This window comes from Hemibagrus wyckioides, linkage group LG04, assembly GCF_019097595.1.
Source record: "Hemibagrus wyckioides isolate EC202008001 linkage group LG04, SWU_Hwy_1.0, whole genome shotgun sequence".
Classification (NCBI taxonomy): domain Eukaryota; kingdom Metazoa; phylum Chordata; class Actinopteri; order Siluriformes; family Bagridae; genus Hemibagrus; species Hemibagrus wyckioides.
In genome coordinates this window covers 1,672,898-1,693,977 of record NC_080713.1, presented here as the reverse complement: position 1 = coordinate 1,693,977, position 21,080 = coordinate 1,672,898, and the positions used below count along the sequence as shown (strand labels likewise).

General features: G+C 41.3%; 1 protein-coding gene across 1 annotated transcript; it reads left to right on the top strand.

Annotated features, from left to right (window-relative positions):
* The first annotated feature begins 811 nt into the window (after positions 1 to 811).
* On the top strand, positions 812 to 15,636 carry ddb1 (damage-specific DNA binding protein 1). Its single transcript, XM_058387732.1, has 27 exons — positions 812 to 975; positions 2,741 to 2,889; positions 2,974 to 3,090; positions 3,323 to 3,544; positions 3,811 to 3,925; positions 4,019 to 4,116; positions 4,242 to 4,400; positions 4,487 to 4,570; positions 4,653 to 4,769; positions 6,333 to 6,435; positions 7,657 to 7,732; positions 7,816 to 7,924; positions 8,244 to 8,422; positions 8,581 to 8,744; positions 9,031 to 9,138; positions 9,762 to 9,969; positions 10,686 to 10,781; positions 11,036 to 11,147; positions 11,222 to 11,345; positions 11,424 to 11,588; positions 12,195 to 12,289; positions 12,372 to 12,542; positions 12,853 to 12,962; positions 13,475 to 13,644; positions 14,047 to 14,149; positions 14,520 to 14,643; positions 14,726 to 15,636. The coding sequence occupies exons 1-27, from the start codon at positions 915 to 917 to the stop codon at positions 14,807 to 14,809; spliced, it is 3,423 nt and encodes a 1,140-aa protein (XP_058243715.1). The 5' UTR covers positions 812 to 914; the 3' UTR covers positions 14,810 to 15,636.
* Positions 15,637 to 21,080: the final 5,444 nt, after the last annotated feature.

Below are 21,080 nucleotides of genomic sequence, written 5' to 3'. Positions count from 1 at the left end.
CCTTGCCGCCATGTTGTTCTGCACCTCAAACCGAATGTAGAAGACCTTCAATGCATCTAGGAGGGAGGCATCACTGCCACAGATGGGTGAAGCTGTCTTGTCATTTGTGGTCACCTGGATGCCCTGCCACATGCGCTGGTAGTCAACACTGTCATGGAAGTGGCCATGGATTCTCTGGGCATGAGCGCACATTTTCTCTCTGATGGCTCGGGGCAGTTTGGCCCTTGATGTTCTTAAGGCCATCTTGTCCCCTGCTCTGAAGGCCCGAGATACAGCAGTGAACATACCTTTACAATCATCCACAGTTGGAGCATGTGGTGATGGATTTTGAGATGGTCACGTCATGGTCAAGGATGGCATGTACTCCTCCACGCGCTAGTCGGTCCACTAGAAACAGTCCTGAAGAGCACAGGTGGCCTTCAGAAAGAGGTGGAATGTTGCTCCAAGAGGCAGACCTCCCAGAAACAAATAGCAGGAGTACATTTTTGAAATTTCTAGAGATTGAATGAGGACCTGAGTGACCTGTGTGAACAGAAATGATCAAATCCTTCTGATAACGTTCAGGAGAAATTGACATGAGCGTGTCAGATTAGCAATGTGAGAGGCAAAGTGCAGTTGTTTGTTCATGGTAGAGTGACTGAAGGTGAGATCATAGTTTAAAAAATGTAGAATATGTATGATAATCAAGTATTGTTAAAAGAATAAACAACATTTGTGGAAATGCTCACAAAGTAAGGCTTTTACGCTAGAAACCCGTGAGAACGCTGTCAGTCCTCCAGGGCTGCAGGTGGCGCTGTGACGCTCTGGTTTTTCCCCCTGTGGCTTCTTCAGGGTCTCCATGGTTGTACTCAGAAGCAGAATCTAAAACCCTAAAAAGCGAATTTTCAGGTGTTCGTATCTTCATTTTGAACGCCATGTCCTACAACTACGTGGTAACGGCGCAGAAACCCACCGCGGTCAACGCCTGCATCACTGGTCAGTCAAAACCCGGCCTCTGACTTTCAGCTTTGTTTATTGCTCTCGCGCATTATATGTGGTTGGCTCGCGCCTCCCGCGCTTGAAGGCCTTCGAGGCTAGCTAGCTCCCGTCATGTAGCGCTTCGCTAAATCTAGACTAGTTTTATTTACTTATTTTTCTTTAAATGTCACACATTCTAATAGTATTAGTTGTATACGAGCCATATACATGTATATGAGGGAATATGCACAGTGTTAAAAAAACGCGTGTACGAAATTCAGTAAATTTATGAAGTCCTGCTAGCTACGTGCTAGCTTCAGGGTTTGTTATGTTGAGCAGCGCGTGCGTGACGCTGTGGTAAAATGCATTCTTGATTTAAATGCGTTTTTAATTTCACTTATTAATACAGAATTATAAAAGTTCTCATGGAGATTTGTTACCAAAAGACAATTTGACATATGAGTGATTTATGTGAGGCAGGATTATCACTGTTACCTGACTCTTTTATTTAAACTTGGCATTGATTTGAAACTTAAGAGTAATTAGACATAGAACATAGAAGAAAAATTGGTTATAAAATGGGTTAAAGTACTCCTGAAATGTAATAAGAGTGTTTCTGAGTTAATGTTATGATATATCAAGAGGAAATTATAGACGCAAGCAGCGATGAACAGGGGGCCAAGCACTTTCTGTGTCCAACCCCATGGTGATGGAGGAAGACCACAAGTCACTGGAACCATCAGCACTGCTCTCAAGGAGATCTGTGAAACTCTGAGTCAGAATGTCCAGCTGTTGTGAGATTGCACATTATACTGCCAAAAGTATTGGGACACCCCTCCAAATCATTGAGTTCAGGGGTTGGGCTCGGCCCCTTAGTTCCAGTGAAAGGAACTCTTAATGCTTCAGCTTCATCCCAAGACATTTTGGACGATTTCATGCTCTTTGTGGGAACAGTTTGGGGATGACCCCTTCCTGTTCCAACATGACTGTACACCAGTGACCAAAGCAAGGTCCATAAAGACATGGATGAGTGAGTTTGGTGTGGAGGAACTTGACTGGCCTGCACAGAGTCCTGACCTCAACCCCATAGAACACCTTTGGGATGAATTAGAGTGGAGACTGTGAGCCAGACCTTCTCGTCCAACATCAGTGTCTGACCTCACAAATGTGCTTCTAGAGGAACGGTCAAAAATTCCCATAAACACACTCCTAAACCTTGTGGAAAGCCTTCCCAGAAGAGTTGAAGCTGTTATAGCTGTAAAGGGCGGGACAACTCCATATTACATTCATGTGCATGGAAAGGCAGACGTCCCAAAACTTTTGGCAACATAGTGCATGTTTGTCAGTGCTATGTAAAATCGCCGATTAGATATCTCCTCACTTCCTGTTTGGTGCCAGCTGTAAAATCTGTTTGCAGGTTATGGATGAATGGTCAGATATCAAAATCTTCATCCTGGTTTTATGCAGCTGTGGTCCAGATTTCATGATGTTTGGAGAAATAAGGATTCAAAATTTTGCTAAAATACAAAATGGATGACTTCTAACTTCTAACAAAATAACTGTAAAAAACTCATATTCAAGGAAACATTCAAGAGACTTCAGATTTTAAATTCTGTTGTAATTTTGCGATTGTCCAATTAAACGCTCTCTGTCCCATCCCCAGCGGTGTGTTTTACTCTACAGAAGCAGCTTGTTAGCATGATTTATGTGTATTTTTATTATTAATGCACAACAATGAGAATACATCCTCCTGATTTGATGTGATGCTCGTCTGTACCTGCAGGTCATTTCACCTCAGCGGAGGATCTTAACCTTCTCATAGCGAAGAACACACGTCTGGAGATCTATGTGGTCACGGCTGAGGGATTGCGGCCGGTCAAGGAGATCGGCATGTATGGCAAGATCGCCGTCATGGAGCTGTTCAGACCCAAAGTGAGTTGGAGCGTTGTGTTTTGAATGTAGGTGTGTATATGTTTTTAAGTATTTTTTTAAATGACGTTCTTGTTGTGTGCACAGGGTGAAAATAAAGACCTTCTGTTTATTTTGACGGCCAAATACAACGCTTGCATCTTGGAGTACAAGCAGAACGGAGACAGCATTGATATTATCACTCGCGCTCATGGAAACGTACAGGTATAACCCCAAATCACAGGACCAGGCTTTAACGTACATAAGCTCCGCCCCCAGAACCTGCTATAGCTTGACTAGAGATAGCTTTAAGGAGGAGCATCATGTCAAACATTCAGCTGCTTGAAAGCCAATTTATAAAACTCTAGTTATCCATGTTATTGGAGTAAGTCATAAATTAAAAAAAAAAAGACCTGTCGCATCTTTAAATATTTCTTATAATGTTTTTATATTTCAGGATCGGATCGGACGTCCGTCAGAGACCGGGATCATCGGGATTGTGGACCCAGAATGTCGTATGATCGGTCTCCGGCTCTATGATGGTCTTTTTAAAGTCATACCGTTAGATCGGGAAAACCGTGAGCTCAAAGCCTTTAACATTCGACTGGAGGAGCTGCAGGTTATAGACGTACACTTCCTGTATGGATGCCAGGCCCCTACTGTCTGTTTTATATATCAGGTATCAAATAAAGTCTAATCATTTATTTTTAAATGTATTGAAAACACATACACACTCATTTCACTGTGGAAGCATAATTCAGGTGACTCCTTATGTCTTTTGTTGTATTTTAATGTCTTGAACTTGAAATTCTTTTTATTTTTTTATTCAGCTAATGTTAGTGTTCATTTAAAATGTGTTTATTCATTTATACTTCTCTTTTGTGATATTTTGTGGTTTTTTTTGGTACAAAAATTTAATCTAAAACGTTCTGCATCTCTGTCCAGGACCCTCAGGGACGACACGTGAAGACGTATGAGGTGTCTCTGAAGGAGAAGGAATTCAGTAAGGGTCCTTGGAAACAGGAGAATGTCGAAGCTGAGGCCTCCATGGTCATTCCTGGTGAGCTGTGGATTCTTTAATAGAGTTGTTAGAAATATAAATGTAATCGACAGAAAAAAGTCTGAACTGTGTGTTTTTGTGTCTTCACTGCAGTTCCTGAGCCATTTGGTGGTGCTATAATCATCGGCCAGGAGTCCATCACGTATCACAATGGAGATAAATATCTTGCCATCGCACCTCCGACAATCAAGGTGATTGAAAACGTGTAAAAGTTGCAGTTGGTTGAAAGTTGCAGTCTTCTGAAATGAATTAAGTAAAAACTTTTCCAGATTTGTATGTTTACTGAATGTCGTAAATGTTAAATGTAAATCCATAGCAAAGCACGATTGTGTGTCATAACCGCGTGGACCCGAACGGCTCTCGCTACCTCCTGGGTGATATGGATGGAAGGCTGTTCATGCTTCTGCTGGAGAAAGAGGAGCTGATCGATGGATCCATGGTGCTCAAAGATCTACGGGTGGAACTGCTAGGAGAGGTGAGTGTATATATTATGGGTTCATAGTGTGTGTATATAATACTCTGTGTTTTTTCACATGTATCTTGTGTGTCTGTTTCTTCTAGACATCTATCGCTGAGTGTCTGACCTACCTGGATAACGGAGTGGTGTTTGTCGGTTCCAGGCTTGGAGATTCTCAGCTGGTTAAAGTCAGTCAGGTTTTTATTATTTCTGTACAAGACCTACACAATTCTTGAGTATTAGAACGTGCGTGCGTGTGTGTGTGTGCAGCTTAATGTGGACAGTAACGATCAGGGCTCGTATGTGGCGGTTATGGAAACGTTCACTAACCTGGGACCGATTGTGGACATGTGTGTAGTGGATCTGGAGCGGCAAGGACAGGGGCAGGTGAGTCCACACCCATACGTTTACGGACATGTGATGGTTACAGCAAGCACCTGCTCTTTTCTATCTTCTCAACAAGTTTAACTAAGAACATTAAAATAAACTGATCAGCCATAACAATGTGAGCAGTGAGAGGTGAGGTGAATAACTCTGAGTATCTCATCATGGCACCTGTTAGTGGGTGGGATATATTAGGCAGCAAGGCAACATTTTGTCCTCATAGCAGGAAAAATGGACAAGCGTAAGGATTTGAGTGAGTTTGACCAAAAGGACCAAATTGTGATGGCTAGACCACTGGATCAGAGCATATCCAAAACTGAAGCTCTTGTGGGGTGTTCCCGGTCTGCAGTGGTCAGTATCTATCATAAGTATCCTTTATTTTGGTGCCAGATACCACAGCACACCTTCAGAGAGTTCTAGTGGAGTTCATGTCTCGATGGGCCAGGGCTGTCTTGGCAGCAAAAGGGGGAGCAACACAATATTAGGCAGGTGGTCATAATATTATGGCTGATTGGTGTACATGCATATTATATTACCTATTATATCCTGCATATAATTCCTAGAGTGTTGGTTTTGACATGACTCAGGAAGGAGCTTTGGACTGAGGCCTACATGCAAAGGGCAACGTAACATGAAGAAAAACATGAAATTCACTGTTATCAAATGATTTTAATTCCTATGATTTAGAGCAGAGCGTGCACATCGCTATCAGGAGAAGAGAGTGAAACACATTCCATTGCCTAGGCAGGCTCCAGAAAGTCTAACAAAAGGCAAATGGCACTCTAAGGGCATGTGGAGTCATCTAGTGATGGTTAAGTGAGTTAGAGGGAATAAGGTCATGTAGAATTAGCCAATTAGAGGAGGCAAGTAAATATGTCCAACCCTTGGGTTGCATTATGGACAACTCTTCAGTGTTCCCTCTCAAGTAGGTTTATCTTAGTTTTTTTCTGATCCTGAGAAGCTTTCTTTTCAGTTCCTTGCTTATTAAACCAACGTGGGAGATGGAACAAATTCTCTGAGTAGGGGGTGTGGCTTGTGATCATTAGGAGATCACATGATCAGGACAGTCTGTTAAAGTTAGTATATGTTTTAGTGTTCTGGTTTTTAAACTCATTTAGGAGAAGATGGATAAGAGCGAGTGCTTCATTTATTATTATTATTTTTTATACTAAAGCAAGAGCATAAACATTTCTGTAGATTACCTGAAGATATTTCCACTGCTCAGGTTATGGAAGGTGAAATATGGTGTAATGTTTTCAGATGCATGCACTCACATACAGTCTGTAAAAAACATTGCTGACATGATGCATTCGGACAGGAAGCACTAGGAATAATTACATTTTATACATTTCATAAAATTTTGTGATGTTTTGTTGCGTGCCTCACTCAGACATACATGTACATCAGATATTATGTTACAGCATACATCATACTTAGACAAATACTGTGTTGTTAAACAGGTGCATCATCAGTGATGGTCTCATATCCTGCTTACGTATTTAAATACATTACATTGAATGTGTTGATGTTTTGGTTCTCATCGTGTCCTCTGTCTCTTGAACATAGCTGGTGACCTGCTCTGGTGCTTTTAAAGAAGGTTCTCTAAGGATCATTCGGAATGGTATAGGAATCCACGAGCACGCAAGCATTGACCTGCCTGGTATTAAAGGTTAGTGTCCAAATGTTTTTCAGGTTTTTTGCTCTTTAGCGCTCTATTGATTTGACATTTGTAATATCTATTAAGTAATCCATGTAGAATTATAATTTGTTTGTTTTCAAGTTTAGTAAAAATGCATAACTTGCCTATAACACTACCCCGTTATTCACACGACAAAAGTCAAGATCTACACTACATTGCCAAAAGTTTTGGGACGTCTGCCTTTCCATGCACATGAATGTAATATGGAGTTGCCCCGCCCTTTACAGCTATAACAGCTTCAACTCTTCTGGGAAGGCTTTCCACAAGGTTTAGGAGTGTGTTTATGGGAATTTTTGACCGTTCCTCTAGAAGCACATTTGTGAGGTCAGGCATTGGACGAGAAGGTCTGGCTCACAGTCTCCACTCTAATTCATCCCAAAGGTGTTCTATGGGGTTGAGGTCAGGACTCTGTGCAGGCCAGTCAAGTTCCTCCACACCAAACTCACTCATCCATGTCTTTATGGACCTTGCTTTGGTCAGTGGTGTGCAGTCATGTTGGAACAGGAAGGGGTCATCCCCAAACTGAGCATGAAATTGTCCAAAATGTCTTGGTATGCTGAAGCATTAAGAGTTCCTTTCACTGGAACTAATTCAATGATTTGGAGGGGTGTCCAAAAACTTTTGGCAATATAGTGTATGAATATGCGAATTAGAATCAGTTCAGCTAGCTAGTAAACAAACTTGCCATTGGTATAAAAGTGAAAAAAAATCTTAATACTAATTCACATCCTTACATTCTCAGCGATTGTATAGCAGTATGCCAACAGATCTTATCAATCAGAACACATTTCAATGTTGCCATGGCAACCCTCATCTCATCATCATTAACAATATCTAATATGGTTAGATACTGAGCTTAGCACACAGCTTATGGTTTCACGTTACAGCATCATCTAATATCACACATGATTGGTCATATATGGTGAGCAAATTATATTTTTTATTTTCCATTATCGGCACATCACGAGGGACCGGTCTGGAATTGAATCTCGGCTTTATGTTTTATCGGGAAGTCGTGGTTAAACTTTAGTTGTGACATAAAATTGATTAAACTGTCAGATCTGAAGGCTGACTTTAGGACTTACGGGCTTCATCCCCCCACGTGCTGACAGTCTGAGTGTGCAATCTGAATTATTTAAATATTATTCACGCTGTTTTATTCCCACACATGTTTTGTTCTTCTGTCTTCAGGATTGTGGCCTCTTCGCTCAGAGGCAGGCAGAGAAACCGATGACATGCTGGTGCTTTCTTTTGTTGGTCAAACCAGGTTGGACTGAGTGTTTTTTTGTTGTTCTTGTTAATTCTATTTTTTAAAGTTTTAACTTGCAGATTTTCCCTTTTTTAAATAAGAGTGTTGATGCTGAGTGGAGAGGAGGTGGAGGAGACAGAACTTCCGGGGTTTGTTGATAACCAGCAGACGTTCTTTTGTGGAAACGTCGCCCACCAGCAGCTAATTCAGGTGCTCATCTATCACGTCACTCCAACTTTACATTTAATTAATTTAATTACGTTTGATTAGTTAATTGAATCAAATTTATTGAGAGAATTCCCATGAGAGGTGGTGGTTTATTCCGTATGTTGATGTATTTCCTTTTGGAACCATTTTTAATGTTAACAAGCTGGTAGTGTAGAGCAAGACACACCCCCTGGGGCAGAAAATTTAAGTTCTTTATGGCATTTAATTGGAGTCATCATACTATTTCTATCTTATCAAAGATGTTCCATCTTTTTGGTGTCTAAAGCACTGAAGAAGTTTTTGAAAATTTTTTTCGGTCCAGATTACGTCCGGTTCAGTGCGACTGGTCACACAGGACAGCAAGGCATTGATTAGCGAATGGAAGGAGCCCCAGGGCAGGAACATCAGCGTGGCTGCTTGCAACTCCACTCAGGTGGTTCTAGCGGTGGGAAGAGTTCTTTACTACCTGCAGATCCTCAGTGGAGAACTAAAGCAGATAAGGTACTACTGTGGGTTTAACCTTTTACACATCATTACACCTCGAGCTACAGTGGACTTCATCTTACTGCTGGGAATTGTGGCCTGTTGGGGGCGGGGCTAGCTTGGCACAGCTCACTGATTAAAACAGAATTTTCTCTTTCTGCCCATACCATGTGCAGTTCCACAGAGATGGAGCATGAGGTGGCATGCTTGGACATCACTCCTCTCGGGGAGAGCAGCGGAGAGTCCAGCCTGTGTGCCGTGGGACTGTGGACGGACATCTCGGCCCGGGTCCTCCGCCTGCCCTGCTTCAGCCCTCTGCATAAGGAGATGCTGGGTGGAGGTGAGAGGACAGAGAATAAAGCTGAAGACTAACAAGATTGTTAAACTACTGCTGCTTAGAGTGATGGCTTGTGTAATGGCTGTTTGGTCGAGAGCCAGTAGTCTTAGTGATTCTTACATACAGCCTACAGAACAAAATAAACATTACTGAGCGATGATTAAATAAATCTTTAAAAGAAAGGAATCATTTGAGAGAAGAATTTGAGGGAAAATACTGACTAGAATCTCAGTTCATACTAGGTGAAGGATAATCTGAGCTCTCTCTCTGTCACCACTCTGTTTCTCAGAGATCATTCCACGTTCGATCTTGATGACCACGTTTGAGGGCAGCCATTACTTGCTGTGTGCTTTGGGAGATGGTGCTCTCTTCTACTTTGGCCTGGACTTGGAGACAGGTCAGAAAAATGTTTAAAGTGTTTATACAGTCCAGCAAAAACTTGAATGTTACCCAGAAACCACAAACCTGTCTGTCTTGAATACGCATAAATGTTTTTAAAGTCTTTGTAATTAGCGGCATGTCCTTAATATGTATTTCTGTGAATATAGAAATGATAATGTATTAGGATGCAGATTTTTTATTTTTATCAACTGTCTTGTCTATGATGCATAGTGTTATAACTTCACTAAATAAATAAATAGTATTATAAAGCATTAGAAATGGCAGATGTTGAGGAAGAAATTATTAATTCATTGAAGTGTTGAACCATCTTAGACTCACAAAAAAGACAGGTTAAATTTATTTACATTTTATTTGCATATTATTAATTTCACATTCATGCCTAGCGGGTTTAATGAGGAACCTGTCCAGTACGGGTTAAAAAAAAAAAAACTTTTCTTTTCTTTTTAAAGAATTTCATGATTGGTCCTCCAGGGGAAAACATTCCAACTTGTAGAATTTTTTAAATCATGCACTAATAATTTAAAAAAATAACAAAAAATAAGTTAATCTGCATGAGCGTGAGGAGAGTGTACAGCGTGATTATTAGCACTTCTGAATTGTGTGTGTGTGTGTGTGTAGGCACGTTGACCGAGCGGAAGAAGGTAACTCTGGGAACTCAGCCCACGGTGCTCCGTACCTTTCGCTCTCTTTCCACCTCCAACGTCTTTGCGTGCTCAGACAGACCCACAGTCATCTACTCCAGCAACCACAAGCTTGTCTTCTCCAACGTCAACCTCAAAGAGGTCAACTACATGTGTCCCCTCAACTCTGAGGGCTACCCCGACAGGTGTGTGGGAGGGCAAACGACCCAGATTTTTACAGCTTTATGAAAGATTAATGATTATAACTGAAATGAGATCCAGTGAGAAACTAATCGGGCAGTATACACTGACCAGGCATAACATTATGACCATCTGCCTAATATTGTCATGGTCCCCATTTTGCTGCCAAAACAGCCCTAACCCATCCTGCACTGTGCACTTTCCATCAGAACCAGCATTAACTTCAGCAGTTTGATCAACAGTAGCTCGTCTGTTGGATCGGATCACACGGGCCAGCCTTCTCCCCACGTCCATCACTGAGCCTTGACCTCCCATGACCCTGTCGCCGGTTCACCACTGTTTCTTCCTTGGACCACTTTTGATAGATACTGACCACTGCAGACCGGGAACACCCCACAAGAGCTGCAGTTTTGGAGATGCTCTGATCCAGTGGTCTAGCCATCACAATTTGGTCCTTTTGGTCAAACTCTCTCAAATCCTTACACTTGTCCATTTTTCCTGCTTCTAACATCAACTTTGAGGACAAAATGTTGACTTGCTGCCTAATATATCCCACCCACTAACAGGTGCCATGATGAGGAGATACTCAGTCTTATTCACTTTACTGGTCACTGCTCATGATGTTCTGGTTCACTATAAGGAAAAAAACCTGATTGTTGGGACCTAATGGTGCTTGTGTTTGTTACGTGTTTTCATTCTCGTTTTTTAATCTCTGGTGCAGTTTGGCTCTGGCCAATAACAGCACTCTGACCATCGGCACCATCGATGAGATCCAGAAGCTCCACATTCGCACTGTACCTCTGTATGAGTCGCCCAAGTGAGTCTGTTCATCTCTTCATATCTATCTATTTATTTTTATTTGGCTATCTATACTTTCATGCTTCCTTCTGTTTCTTCCTGTTATCCTTGCTTTATTCATTCCTCTTTCTATAAAGCTAAAAAAAAAAAAGCAATTTCATCTAAAGACATTTAATATGGCCATATTAATTTATTGAAGGCAGAGGGCTGCTTTTGAGTTCTAGGATGCAGAATTCTGATTGTCTTCTCTCTCTCTCTCTCTCTCTCTCTCAGGAGGATCTGTTATCAGGAGGTGTCCCAGTGTTTCGGCGTGCTCTCCAGTCGAGTGGAGATGCAGGATGTTAATGGAACCACGGCTCCCGTACGCCCCAGCGCTAGCACTCAGGTAGGCTCTCCTGACATTTGTAGTTGTTCTTTAAAACGAAGACAAGCTATTGAGACTTTACTTCCTGTCCTCAGGCTCTATCCAGCAGCGTGAGCTCCAGTAAGCTTTTCCCGAGCAGCACCTCTCCTCATGAGACCTCCTTTGGTGAGGAGGTGGAGGTTCACAGCCTGCTCGTGGTGGATCAGCACACTTTTGAAGGTATTTAAAAGTTGAGCCTGAAGCATCGTGATGAGCTCACAGTTGGACTGAAGCTAATAAATATTTTTGTGGTCGCAGTGCTTCACGCACACCAGTTTCTGCCCAGTGAGTACGCTCTGAGTCTGGTGTCCTGCAAACTGGGCAAAGATCCTGCAGTCTACTTTATTGTTGGGACCGCCATGGTCTACCCTGAGGAGGCGGAGCCTAAGCAGGGTCGCATCATCGTCTTCCACTACACAGATGGTAAATATCCTCAACCATATTTAATTCATAAATTCAGTAATGGTTTTTATTCTAATATTAGGGTTTTTTAATGTAATCAGCATACACAGAACAAAACAGAACACTCGGGACAGTGACACGCAAAGAACTGGGATGCTGGAGAATTCTGCTTCCCTTTCCCCAAATGCACACATAGCCAGCAGCCAATCACAACCGTGATTAAATGAATGGGGCTTTCCGATTGGCCAGACTCGTTCCTCCAGCCGTACTGTATTTTGATTTTCAGCATCCCCGCGCCGCGCTTTCATAAACACTACGCTGTACAGTATTTTATATATTATTAACATTTTACTTTATTGTAATTCATGTTTATATTTTGTAATTATTAATTATAATTTTATTAATAAATTGCTTTATTTCAACATAAAACAATTTACTATAAGATTTGCGGATACCGTGATATACCGGGAAAATCCCTCAAAAAAATAGTTATGTTCCAAATAAAAATCGGTGATATACCGGGAGCGCAATATAGCGGGGGATTACTATACTAACATTAATCTTTGTTAGTTTTTAATGAAAAGGTTTTTTCCCTTCTGTAAATGTTTATTTTTGCCCTGGCTCTAGGTAAACTGCAGACCGTAGCTGAGAAAGAGGTGAAAGGAGCGGTTTACTCCATCGTGGAATTTAACGGAAAATTGTTGGCGAGCATCAACAGCACTGTGAGATGCTCAGAGATACTCAAAGATTTGATGTAGATATAATTAGACTAGAATTATTCCTGACCTGTGTGTGTGTGTGCAGGTACGCCTGTACGAGTGGACGGCCGAAAAGGAGCTGAGGACCGAGTGTAATCACTACAACAATATCATGGCTCTGTATCTGAAGACTAAAGGTGACTTCATCCTGGTGGGAGATCTGATGAGGTCCGTGCTGCTGCTGGCCTACAAACCCATGGAGGGGAACTTTGAAGAGGTGAGATGGTTAGATTGTAAGGAGATGATTTTTAAGGTGAATTTTAACTTTCTTTTTAGCCGAATGAGAAAAAAAAGACAGAACTTTCCAGCCCTTTTTTTTTTCTCAAAGACGGTGGTTTATGTAACAGATTGATTCTCTATTTTCTTCTCTCTCTCTCTTTCAATCTTTGTCTGTCTATCTTTTTCTGTGTTGTATCTGCCTGCTTCTCTCTCTCTCTTTATATAAAAGGTTGAAAGTGTCTGTTTAGACAGCTCTGTATCTGTTTTTAGCTCTTAACTGTCTTCTTTTCTTTCTGGTTTCTCTTCAGATTGCTCGAGACTTTAACCCGAACTGGATGAGTGCTGTGGAGATTTTGGATGACGATAATTTCCTCGGAGCAGAGAACGCATTTAACCTTTTCGTCTGCCAGAAAGACAGGTACAGGCAGAGTGTGCTCTGGGCGCGTTAATGAGGTGTCGGACGCCTCACTGCACATCGGTTCTCTCACTCGGGGCTCTGAGCCTCGACCGTTCAGGGACCCGAGAACATCTGGGGCTTGTAGACGGGTTTTAACTGGTGTGTGTTTAATGATTAATGCTGATAAAATGGACAAGTCGAGATTTAGTGTAGCATTAAAGAATAATCACAACAACATCAGACTCTAACATGAGGACAGGAGACCCTTCTATTGCTCTTGTTTTTATTTTATTGGAAACTAATAATCTTTTATAGTGATGTTTTAGGAGGTCATAATAGTGTTCTGAGAAAACTAACCACCTCTCCTTTCTTTTCTCTTTTTCTGTTTGTGTCTATCTGTCTCTTCTGATTTTTCCTCATACTCTGTGTCTGCTTTGTTTGTGTTTCTCTCTCTTTCTTGCTCTTGCTTGCTCGCTCGCTCGCTCGCTCGCTCTCTCTCTCTCTCTCTCTCTCTCTCTCTCTCTCTCTCTCAGTGCTGCCACCACTGATGAGGAGCGTCAGCATTTACAGGAAGTGGGTGTGTTCCACCTTGGTGAATTTGTGAACGTGTTCTGTCACGGTTCCCTCGTGCTGCAGAACCTCGGCGAGAGCTCCACTCCTACACAGGGTTCTGTTCTGTTTGGAACCGTTAACGGAATGATCGGTAAAACAAACAAACACTTTTATTTAATAAAAATTGAGCCCAAAAATCAGCTGTACAATGTTTAACTAAATACTGTTCAGTAGAAAATGCCACCTTTTGAGTCTGGAGAGATTATTTTATTTTTCATTTGCAACCTTGAGATTTTGATGTGAGGATATAACACTGATATTGATCATCTATTAAAGGAAATATTGATTATAAAAGATTTGTAGGATGTAATTGTGTAAATAAGTTTTAATGCATGTGTGTGTTATGAAAATGGCTGATTATTTAAAATGAGTAACCAGTTTATAGTCCAGAAGGAGACCTTGAGCCTGTAGAAAATGCTGACGCGTGTTTTTCTCTCTCTCTGTGTGTGTGTGTGTGTGTGTGTGTGTGTGTGTGTGTGTGTGTGTGTGTCAGGGCTGGTGACGTCACTGTCCGAGGGTTGGTATAGTTTACTGATGGATTTACAGAATCGACTCAACAAGGTCATTAAGAGCGTGGGAAAGATCGAACACAGCTTATATCCTTTAAATAAACTGCTTTTCCATTCTGCAGCATTCAGGGGTCTGAGATTCTTCAAGTTTAGTTTAAAAATATTGGCACCCTTTGAGGTTGTTCTGTTTATATAAAAAAAAAAAAAAAAAACCAACAACTTTCTTCTGTTCTCTCACACTGAGTGCCTCTCTGTAACACTCTCTCTCTCCCCCTCCCTCCCCCATTCTCTGTGACACTCTCTCTCTCTCTCTGCCATCCCTCCCCTCTCTGTCCCTCTCTCTCTCTAGCTCTCTGTTCCTTTTTCTTTTGTTTTATAAGACAAAAGAACTGTTTGAGTTTTATATATTTATAAAAACAAATGGCACATTAGCAAAAAGATCCTTAACCCTGGTCACCTGGAGATCGTTCAATACGGAGAGGAAGACGGAACAGGCCACGGGTTTCATCGATGGAGATCTGATTGAAAGCTTCTTAGATCTGGGACGGGCCAAAATGCAGGAAGTGGTCAGCACACTACAGGTATTTTTAACTCCATTTTTACTCTGTGATGTGCCTGAGAGTGTGTGCTGTGTTGTTAAGTGATGTGTGTGTGTGTGTTTAGATTGATGATGGCAGCGGGATGAAGCGAGAGGCCACGGTGGATGAAGTGATTAAGATAGTGGAGGAGCTGACCAGGATCCACTAACCCCACTGCGCTGCACAATGCTCTGTACATAGATATAAATAAACCAGGCAGGTGTGTGTGTGTGTGTGTGTGTGTGTGTGTGTGGATAAAATAACTGTGCTGGAGAGAAAGTGTGTTGGTGTTTCACTCTTTGAGGTTCAACTCATCCTAATTTCAAGAGAATCTTTTCCTGAAATTCTGTAAAAAAAAAAAAAAAAAAAACCCACACATTTGTAGAAGTGATTATTATAAATTTGTGTGTGAGAGAGATTGGGTTCATGTGTGTATAAAGACAGAGGGATGAAGAGTAAGTGCTCCTTTACCTTCATGTTGCTTTATCATGGCTACGACGTTCAGATCTTCTGAATGCACTGAGCGTGAGATGCGAGAGAAACGGACGCTGATCACGAGAGTTAGACTTTTATTCGTGACGTTTTTGTCCATGTGCTCTTTACTTTTAATAAAGCTTGCTGACATAAAGAGCTTCTGATTTTCGTTTGCTTTAATATCTCAAGTTTTAAAACACCCTCGCAGTTTTGAGTTTCTTCGTCACGTCAAAGCCGTTCTGCCTGAATGAGTAACTAACACAACGATTCATCGATTCTGGATGTTCACAGTTCGGGCTGGATTCTGATCAGATCTGAAGTATTAAATGTACAGAACAGTACAGTTTAACGGTTTCTATAGTAACCGTAGTGTAGTATGCTGGTCATTCACTGGACACAATCAAACAAGACTTTCTGGACTTTAAACGTGATATTTTTGAAAGTGATGTGATTTAGAGATGTATTTAAGAAGCTGAGGTGTTTAAGAGGAATAAAGCCCTTTTGCAGTTCTTGTAGCTACGTTAGGACGGAGGATTCTGAGAGATAAACCCCATAAAGTTCTGTTTTTTTACCATTTTAGAAGTCTGTTCATTAAGTCTAAATTGGACTGAAGGATTGAATTTATTCTTTTCTTTTACTTCTGTCTCTTGGGTTAAATAAAGTTGGGCTCATATTTATGAAATGCAAACTTGATTAAAATCAGAATGTTCCTGATGCTTTTTAATAAAGCGCTAGTTGCTTGTGGCTCAGTTCCTACTTCAAAATGTGTTGTTTCCTTTATTCACCAACAGAGGGCGCTGATGCTTCTGGAAATGTTTTCTTTAAGTGTGTGTGAGATCACCCAGAGCTGTGTAGGAGTCTAAGATTAAACCTGGCTCTAGTCTTTACAGGCTGCAGGAGGACAGGACACTAAAACAGCTCTGCTAATGCACCAGAAAATGTGACCCTCAGACCTGAGAAGCTTTTCAGTTGATGCTACACAACATCTTTAAGCTAAAAGCCCTGCCCACCATTGTATTACATCATAACCAAACCCCTCCCACTATACTGCACAATTACCTAAACTCCTCCCAGTATTACATCATAAACAAATCCCTTCCCACTATATTACAGAATAATAAAAACTACTACCTCTATTACATAACCAAACCCCTCCTACTATAGTACATCATAATAAAACCCCTCCCACAATAGTACATTATAACCAAACCCCTCCCACGGTAGTACAGCATAACTAAAACCCCTCCCACAATAGTATGTCATTACTAAAACCCCTCCCACTATATAATATTTGGTCTTTGTGGAATGATCTGATTTGTGTAATACGAGTGTGTTTCATTGTGAGTGTAAAAGCATGCAGCTAAACTCTGAACAGGATCTGATTTAAATAAAGCAGCCCAGGTGTGTGTGTGTGTGTGTGTGTGTGTGTACTTGTTCTCTCCTGAGAGATTAGACACTAAAATAATAATAAAAAGTTCAGGATGCCAATGTGAATCCTAATATTTATTTACTCATTCATTTTTAATCTATTTCAGCCCTCACGTGTCAGTGAAAGCACGCCGTGTCTGCTGAAGTGTGAGCGTTTGAGCGCTTTTCGCTTTTCTCCGAGTTTCTCCTGAAGCGTGCGCTGACCTTCAGTGAAGTCGAAACAATAAATAAAGCCTGACTTATTTAATGAGTGTTTTCTTTACCTGCTTTTCACAACAGACTCCTGCTCAAGGGCGATACGGCCTCGTAAAAACATTTCATATGGAATAAAAAAACCTTGTGAGGATATACGGGATTTTTAAAGATTATAAGATTATAAAGTACTTCAAAGAGGGTTTTTAAAAGCTCAGACCACCGTCAGTGCATGGAATGGCAGATGGATTAAAGACCATGTGATGCTCCCGTGGAGAAGCTCCCTACAGAGATCACTTCAAGGGCACATCGTTTAATCCTCAAGTGACGAAGAAGGCTGGGCTGACAGCTGATAAGTTCTGTGTTCAGACTCGCTCAGGAGAGGAAAAAAATCAGGAACGAGACGTTTATCACGGAGCAAGTGACAAGTCTCCAAAGATCTTTACAGAAGAAACACCTGGACGTTGTGGTGATGAAGAATATCCTGTGGGGAAATGAGGTGGGAGTTGATTTTTTTAAACTAAATTACCACAGAGTCTTATCCTGACTGAAGCAGGAGGGAGTGAGTGTAATAGTGTGAGGCAGATTCCTCGCCTCGGGGCCTGGACACTTTCACTGTTGAGGAACAAACCCATTTTGAAGTTGGATCAGGAAATTCGACAGCAGAATACCAGGACATCTGGGACAGAACCATCCACCTGGACTGAAACACTAACATACAGAATCTTCTGGAAAGAAGAAATGTGGCAGATTTCTGAGATTGAAGCTTTTACATCAGTGAAACTCCTCCTCATTTATGACATCACAACCTAAATCACTACTGTGTGACATCATCAATGAAACTCCTACCTCATTTATGACATCACAACCTAAATCACTACTGTGTGACATCATCAGTTAAACTGCTCTCAATTTATGACATCACTACTGCTGTGACACCAATGAAACGCCTCCTGATTTATGACATCGCAACCCAAATCACTACGGTGTGACATCATCAATGAAACGCCTCCCTCATTTATGACATCACAACCCAAATCACTACTGATGTGTGACATCATCAATGAAACGCCTCCCTCATTTATGACATCACAACCCAAATCACTACTGATGTGTGACATCATCAATGAAACTCCTCCTGATTTATGACATCACTACTGATGTGACATCATCAGTGAAACCCGTTAAAATTCTGCCTTTAAATTGATTATATACACGTGGAAGTTTAGTAAAGCTTTGCATTAAAAACTTTAAGTTGAGTTAGAGCTAGTTAACTGTTAACTCTTTCAGCTACCGGTTAACTAGTGCAATTTAAATATATTGAAGCTCAGTTATTATTGGGGAAATGAAGCATTTGCTTGTCTTTTTGTTTTCTTTCTGCAGAGTTGTCTTATTTATTTACTAAAAAACACATGTCTCTGGACTCCAGTATAAACCATACTCTTTTATTCTCATAAAACTTCCATAAAACCTCAGGAGCTGATGACCACAGCAGAGTCTTTCAGTATAATTACAGTGTTTATATTTTAACCTTAAAAGATTAAATTATTAAACCTATTAAAATCTAACCACTGTATGAATAATAAATGTTTTTTTCTTAATGTCAGTTATAAAGACCTGTGAGACTGACCTTAAACACTGATGGTTCCTGATACAGTTCCTGAAAATCTCAGTTGCTGTAATGACTCCAGAACCAAAACATTTGAATCAATTCAGTTCTCAGTTCTCTCTTTATAGTGTTTTAAAGATGAACATTGTCTCAAAGCAGCTTAACAGAAGTATAAAAACCATAGAGAATAAAAAATTTAAGTTAATAATTTAAATTATTTATCTCTAACATTTATCCCTAATGAGAAGCCTGAGGTGAGGGTGGTGAGGAAAAACTCCCTGAGATGATCTGAGGAAGAAGAAACCTAGAGAGGAACCAGGCTCTGAAGGGAACCTCATCCTCATCTCGGTGACACTGGACAGGAAATAATGTGAATGTAAATAATGTCCTTTACAACAGCAACCAAGAGCTCTTGAGGAACTATTAGGTCAGTGTAGTTTCTGAGGTTATTATAGACAGAAAATATCTTGCTGTTGCAACCTGACAGATGTGACTGTAGTTCAGAGACGGTGTGATGGTCTCCAAGTGGTTCTATCCACAACAGTCCCCTGGGTCACATTCTGTCCACTCAGATCTTTCCACAGCAGCAGTGACCACCACCAAGCCATGAGACTCCAACCAGGAGTAGAGCATCTGGATGGATCAGGCAGGTCAGGAAAGAAGAAGTGGTCACACTGGAAAATCAATGATTTTTTGGCTCATTGTCCAGTCCAGTGTTTCATGTTAAATGTTTTTCACTGGTCATTTATTCGTGTTTAGTAATTCTGTCATTTCCAGCGTGAGGAAGAAAGCTGTAGAACATTTTCTCCTGTGTTTTTGTTGACATAATGGACTCTGATATGAACACAAAGATGTAGAAGTGTTTATCTGAACAGACTTCAGCTGTCTTGAAGACTGAGTGTGTCAGGTTTAGTGTTGGTTATAAAAGCTGTGAGAAGCAGCAGGTTCGTGTTTGTGTGCTCGTGTTATGACACTTTTCAGGCTGAGTGTCATGACAACTGACTCTGTAGCTCTGAGCACTTCTCACTCTCATAATTGGAAATTTGAACAATTGTGACATTTCCAAAAAGAGGCTCTGCGGCGTCTCCTGAATTCGTCACTCGGGAACAAAAACCTGTGTTTTTACCGTCAGGCAGTGACGGTTATAGCTGTGACAGATGTTACAGTATGAAGACGGCGATGTGGAGTTATTTATCTGAATCTTTTAGACAGAGTTTAATAATTTAAATTAATAAATGTGAGCTGAAATTTTTCAAAATATTTTTTTGAAATACACTATACTGCCAAAAGTATTGGGACACCCCTCATTGAGTTCAGGTGTTGTTTTTCAGGGGTTGGGCTCCGCCCCTTAGTTCCAGTGAAAGGAACTCTTAATGCTTCAGCTTCATACCAAGACATTTTGGACAATTTCATGCTCTTTGTGGGAACAGTTTGGGGATGACCCCTTCCTGTTCCAACATGACTGCACACCAGTGACCAAAGCAAGGTCCATAAAGACATGGATGAGTGAGTTTGGTGTGGAGGAACTTGACTGTCCTGCACAGAGTCCTGACCTCAACCCCACAGAACACCTTTGGGATGAATTAGAGTGGAGACTGTGAGACAGACCTTCCCGTCCAACATCAGTGCCTGACCTCACAAATGTGCTTCTAGAGGAACGGTCAAAAATTCCCATAAACACACTCCTAAACCTTGTGGAAAGCCTTCCCAGAAGAGTTGAAGCTGTTATAGCTGCAAAGGGCGAGACAACTCCATATTACATTCATGTGCATGTAAAGGCAGACGTCCCAAAACTTTTGGCAATATAGTTTATCATAAAGATTATAAATTCCTGTGAGATTTTAGAGTTTCTTTATTCTCACTTTAACGAACATCAATCAGCTGTTAAATACCAAAGGCAGGTTTACATCTAGCCCCGCCCACAAGACTCCATATAAGGCAACCATCACAGAGAGCTGAAAATGGCAGCACAACGGCTAATCTCCCAAAAGTCAGGAGCGATTCAGGAGAAAATGAGTCGGTATCCTGTGTTAGATATTAGATTAGCGATACGACCGGACAATATGGATTCATAATGGTGGAATTTCGAGATGATCCAGCTCCGGTTTCAGTTTATCAGACGTTTCTCGCGTCCGTGTGAGGTTTCATTAATCGTCTGTTTGTTGAAATGGGTTTTAGGTTACACGCCTTCTCTTCTAACATGGATTGGAAGCACAGGTAGTCCATGTTTTATTGATTAAGCGTGGGGAAGGAGGTGGCGCAGCAGCAGCAGCAGGGGATGCATTATTGATCATACGAGTTATAGAGGAGACGAACGACAGAGATGGAGAGAGAACCGAGGAGGAGAGAACCCCGAGAGAGTGAGAGAGAGAGAGAGAGAGAGAGAGAGAGAGAACCCAAGAGAGAGAGAGTGAAAGAGGACTCCATCCATCCATCCTCCACGTCCAATCTGTATGCAGCTGATACGACTCTGCCGAGCCGCGTGACACCGGCATCATGAATTTTTCAAATTGAAATGTCACTTTGATAGAGAAGATTTCAGCACAGCGCTCAGAGCATGTGTGTGTGTGTGTGTGTGTGTGTGTTCAATTTCAACTCCTGTTTCACCAGCAGGAAAGACTCACTCATTTGTCTTTATGTAAATCCCCTCAGGCTTTGAAGTGTTTGTTTAGGATCGTACAGGGGATAATTACTGCAACTGCTGAGCGCCGCTCTCAATAACCTCAACACACTCCGG

Coding starts and splice junctions, on each gene's coding strand:
- ddb1 (XM_058387732.1), top strand. CDS start 915: ATGTCCTACAACTACGTGGTAACGGCGCAGAAACCCACCGCGGTCAAC. Junction 976..2,740: donor GGTCAACGCCTGCATCACTG/GTCAGTCAAAAC, acceptor CTGTACCTGCAG/GTCATTTCACCTCAGCGGAG. Junction 7,925..8,243: donor CCCACCAGCAGCTAATTCAG/GTGCTCATCTAT, acceptor TTTTCGGTCCAG/ATTACGTCCGGTTCAGTGCG.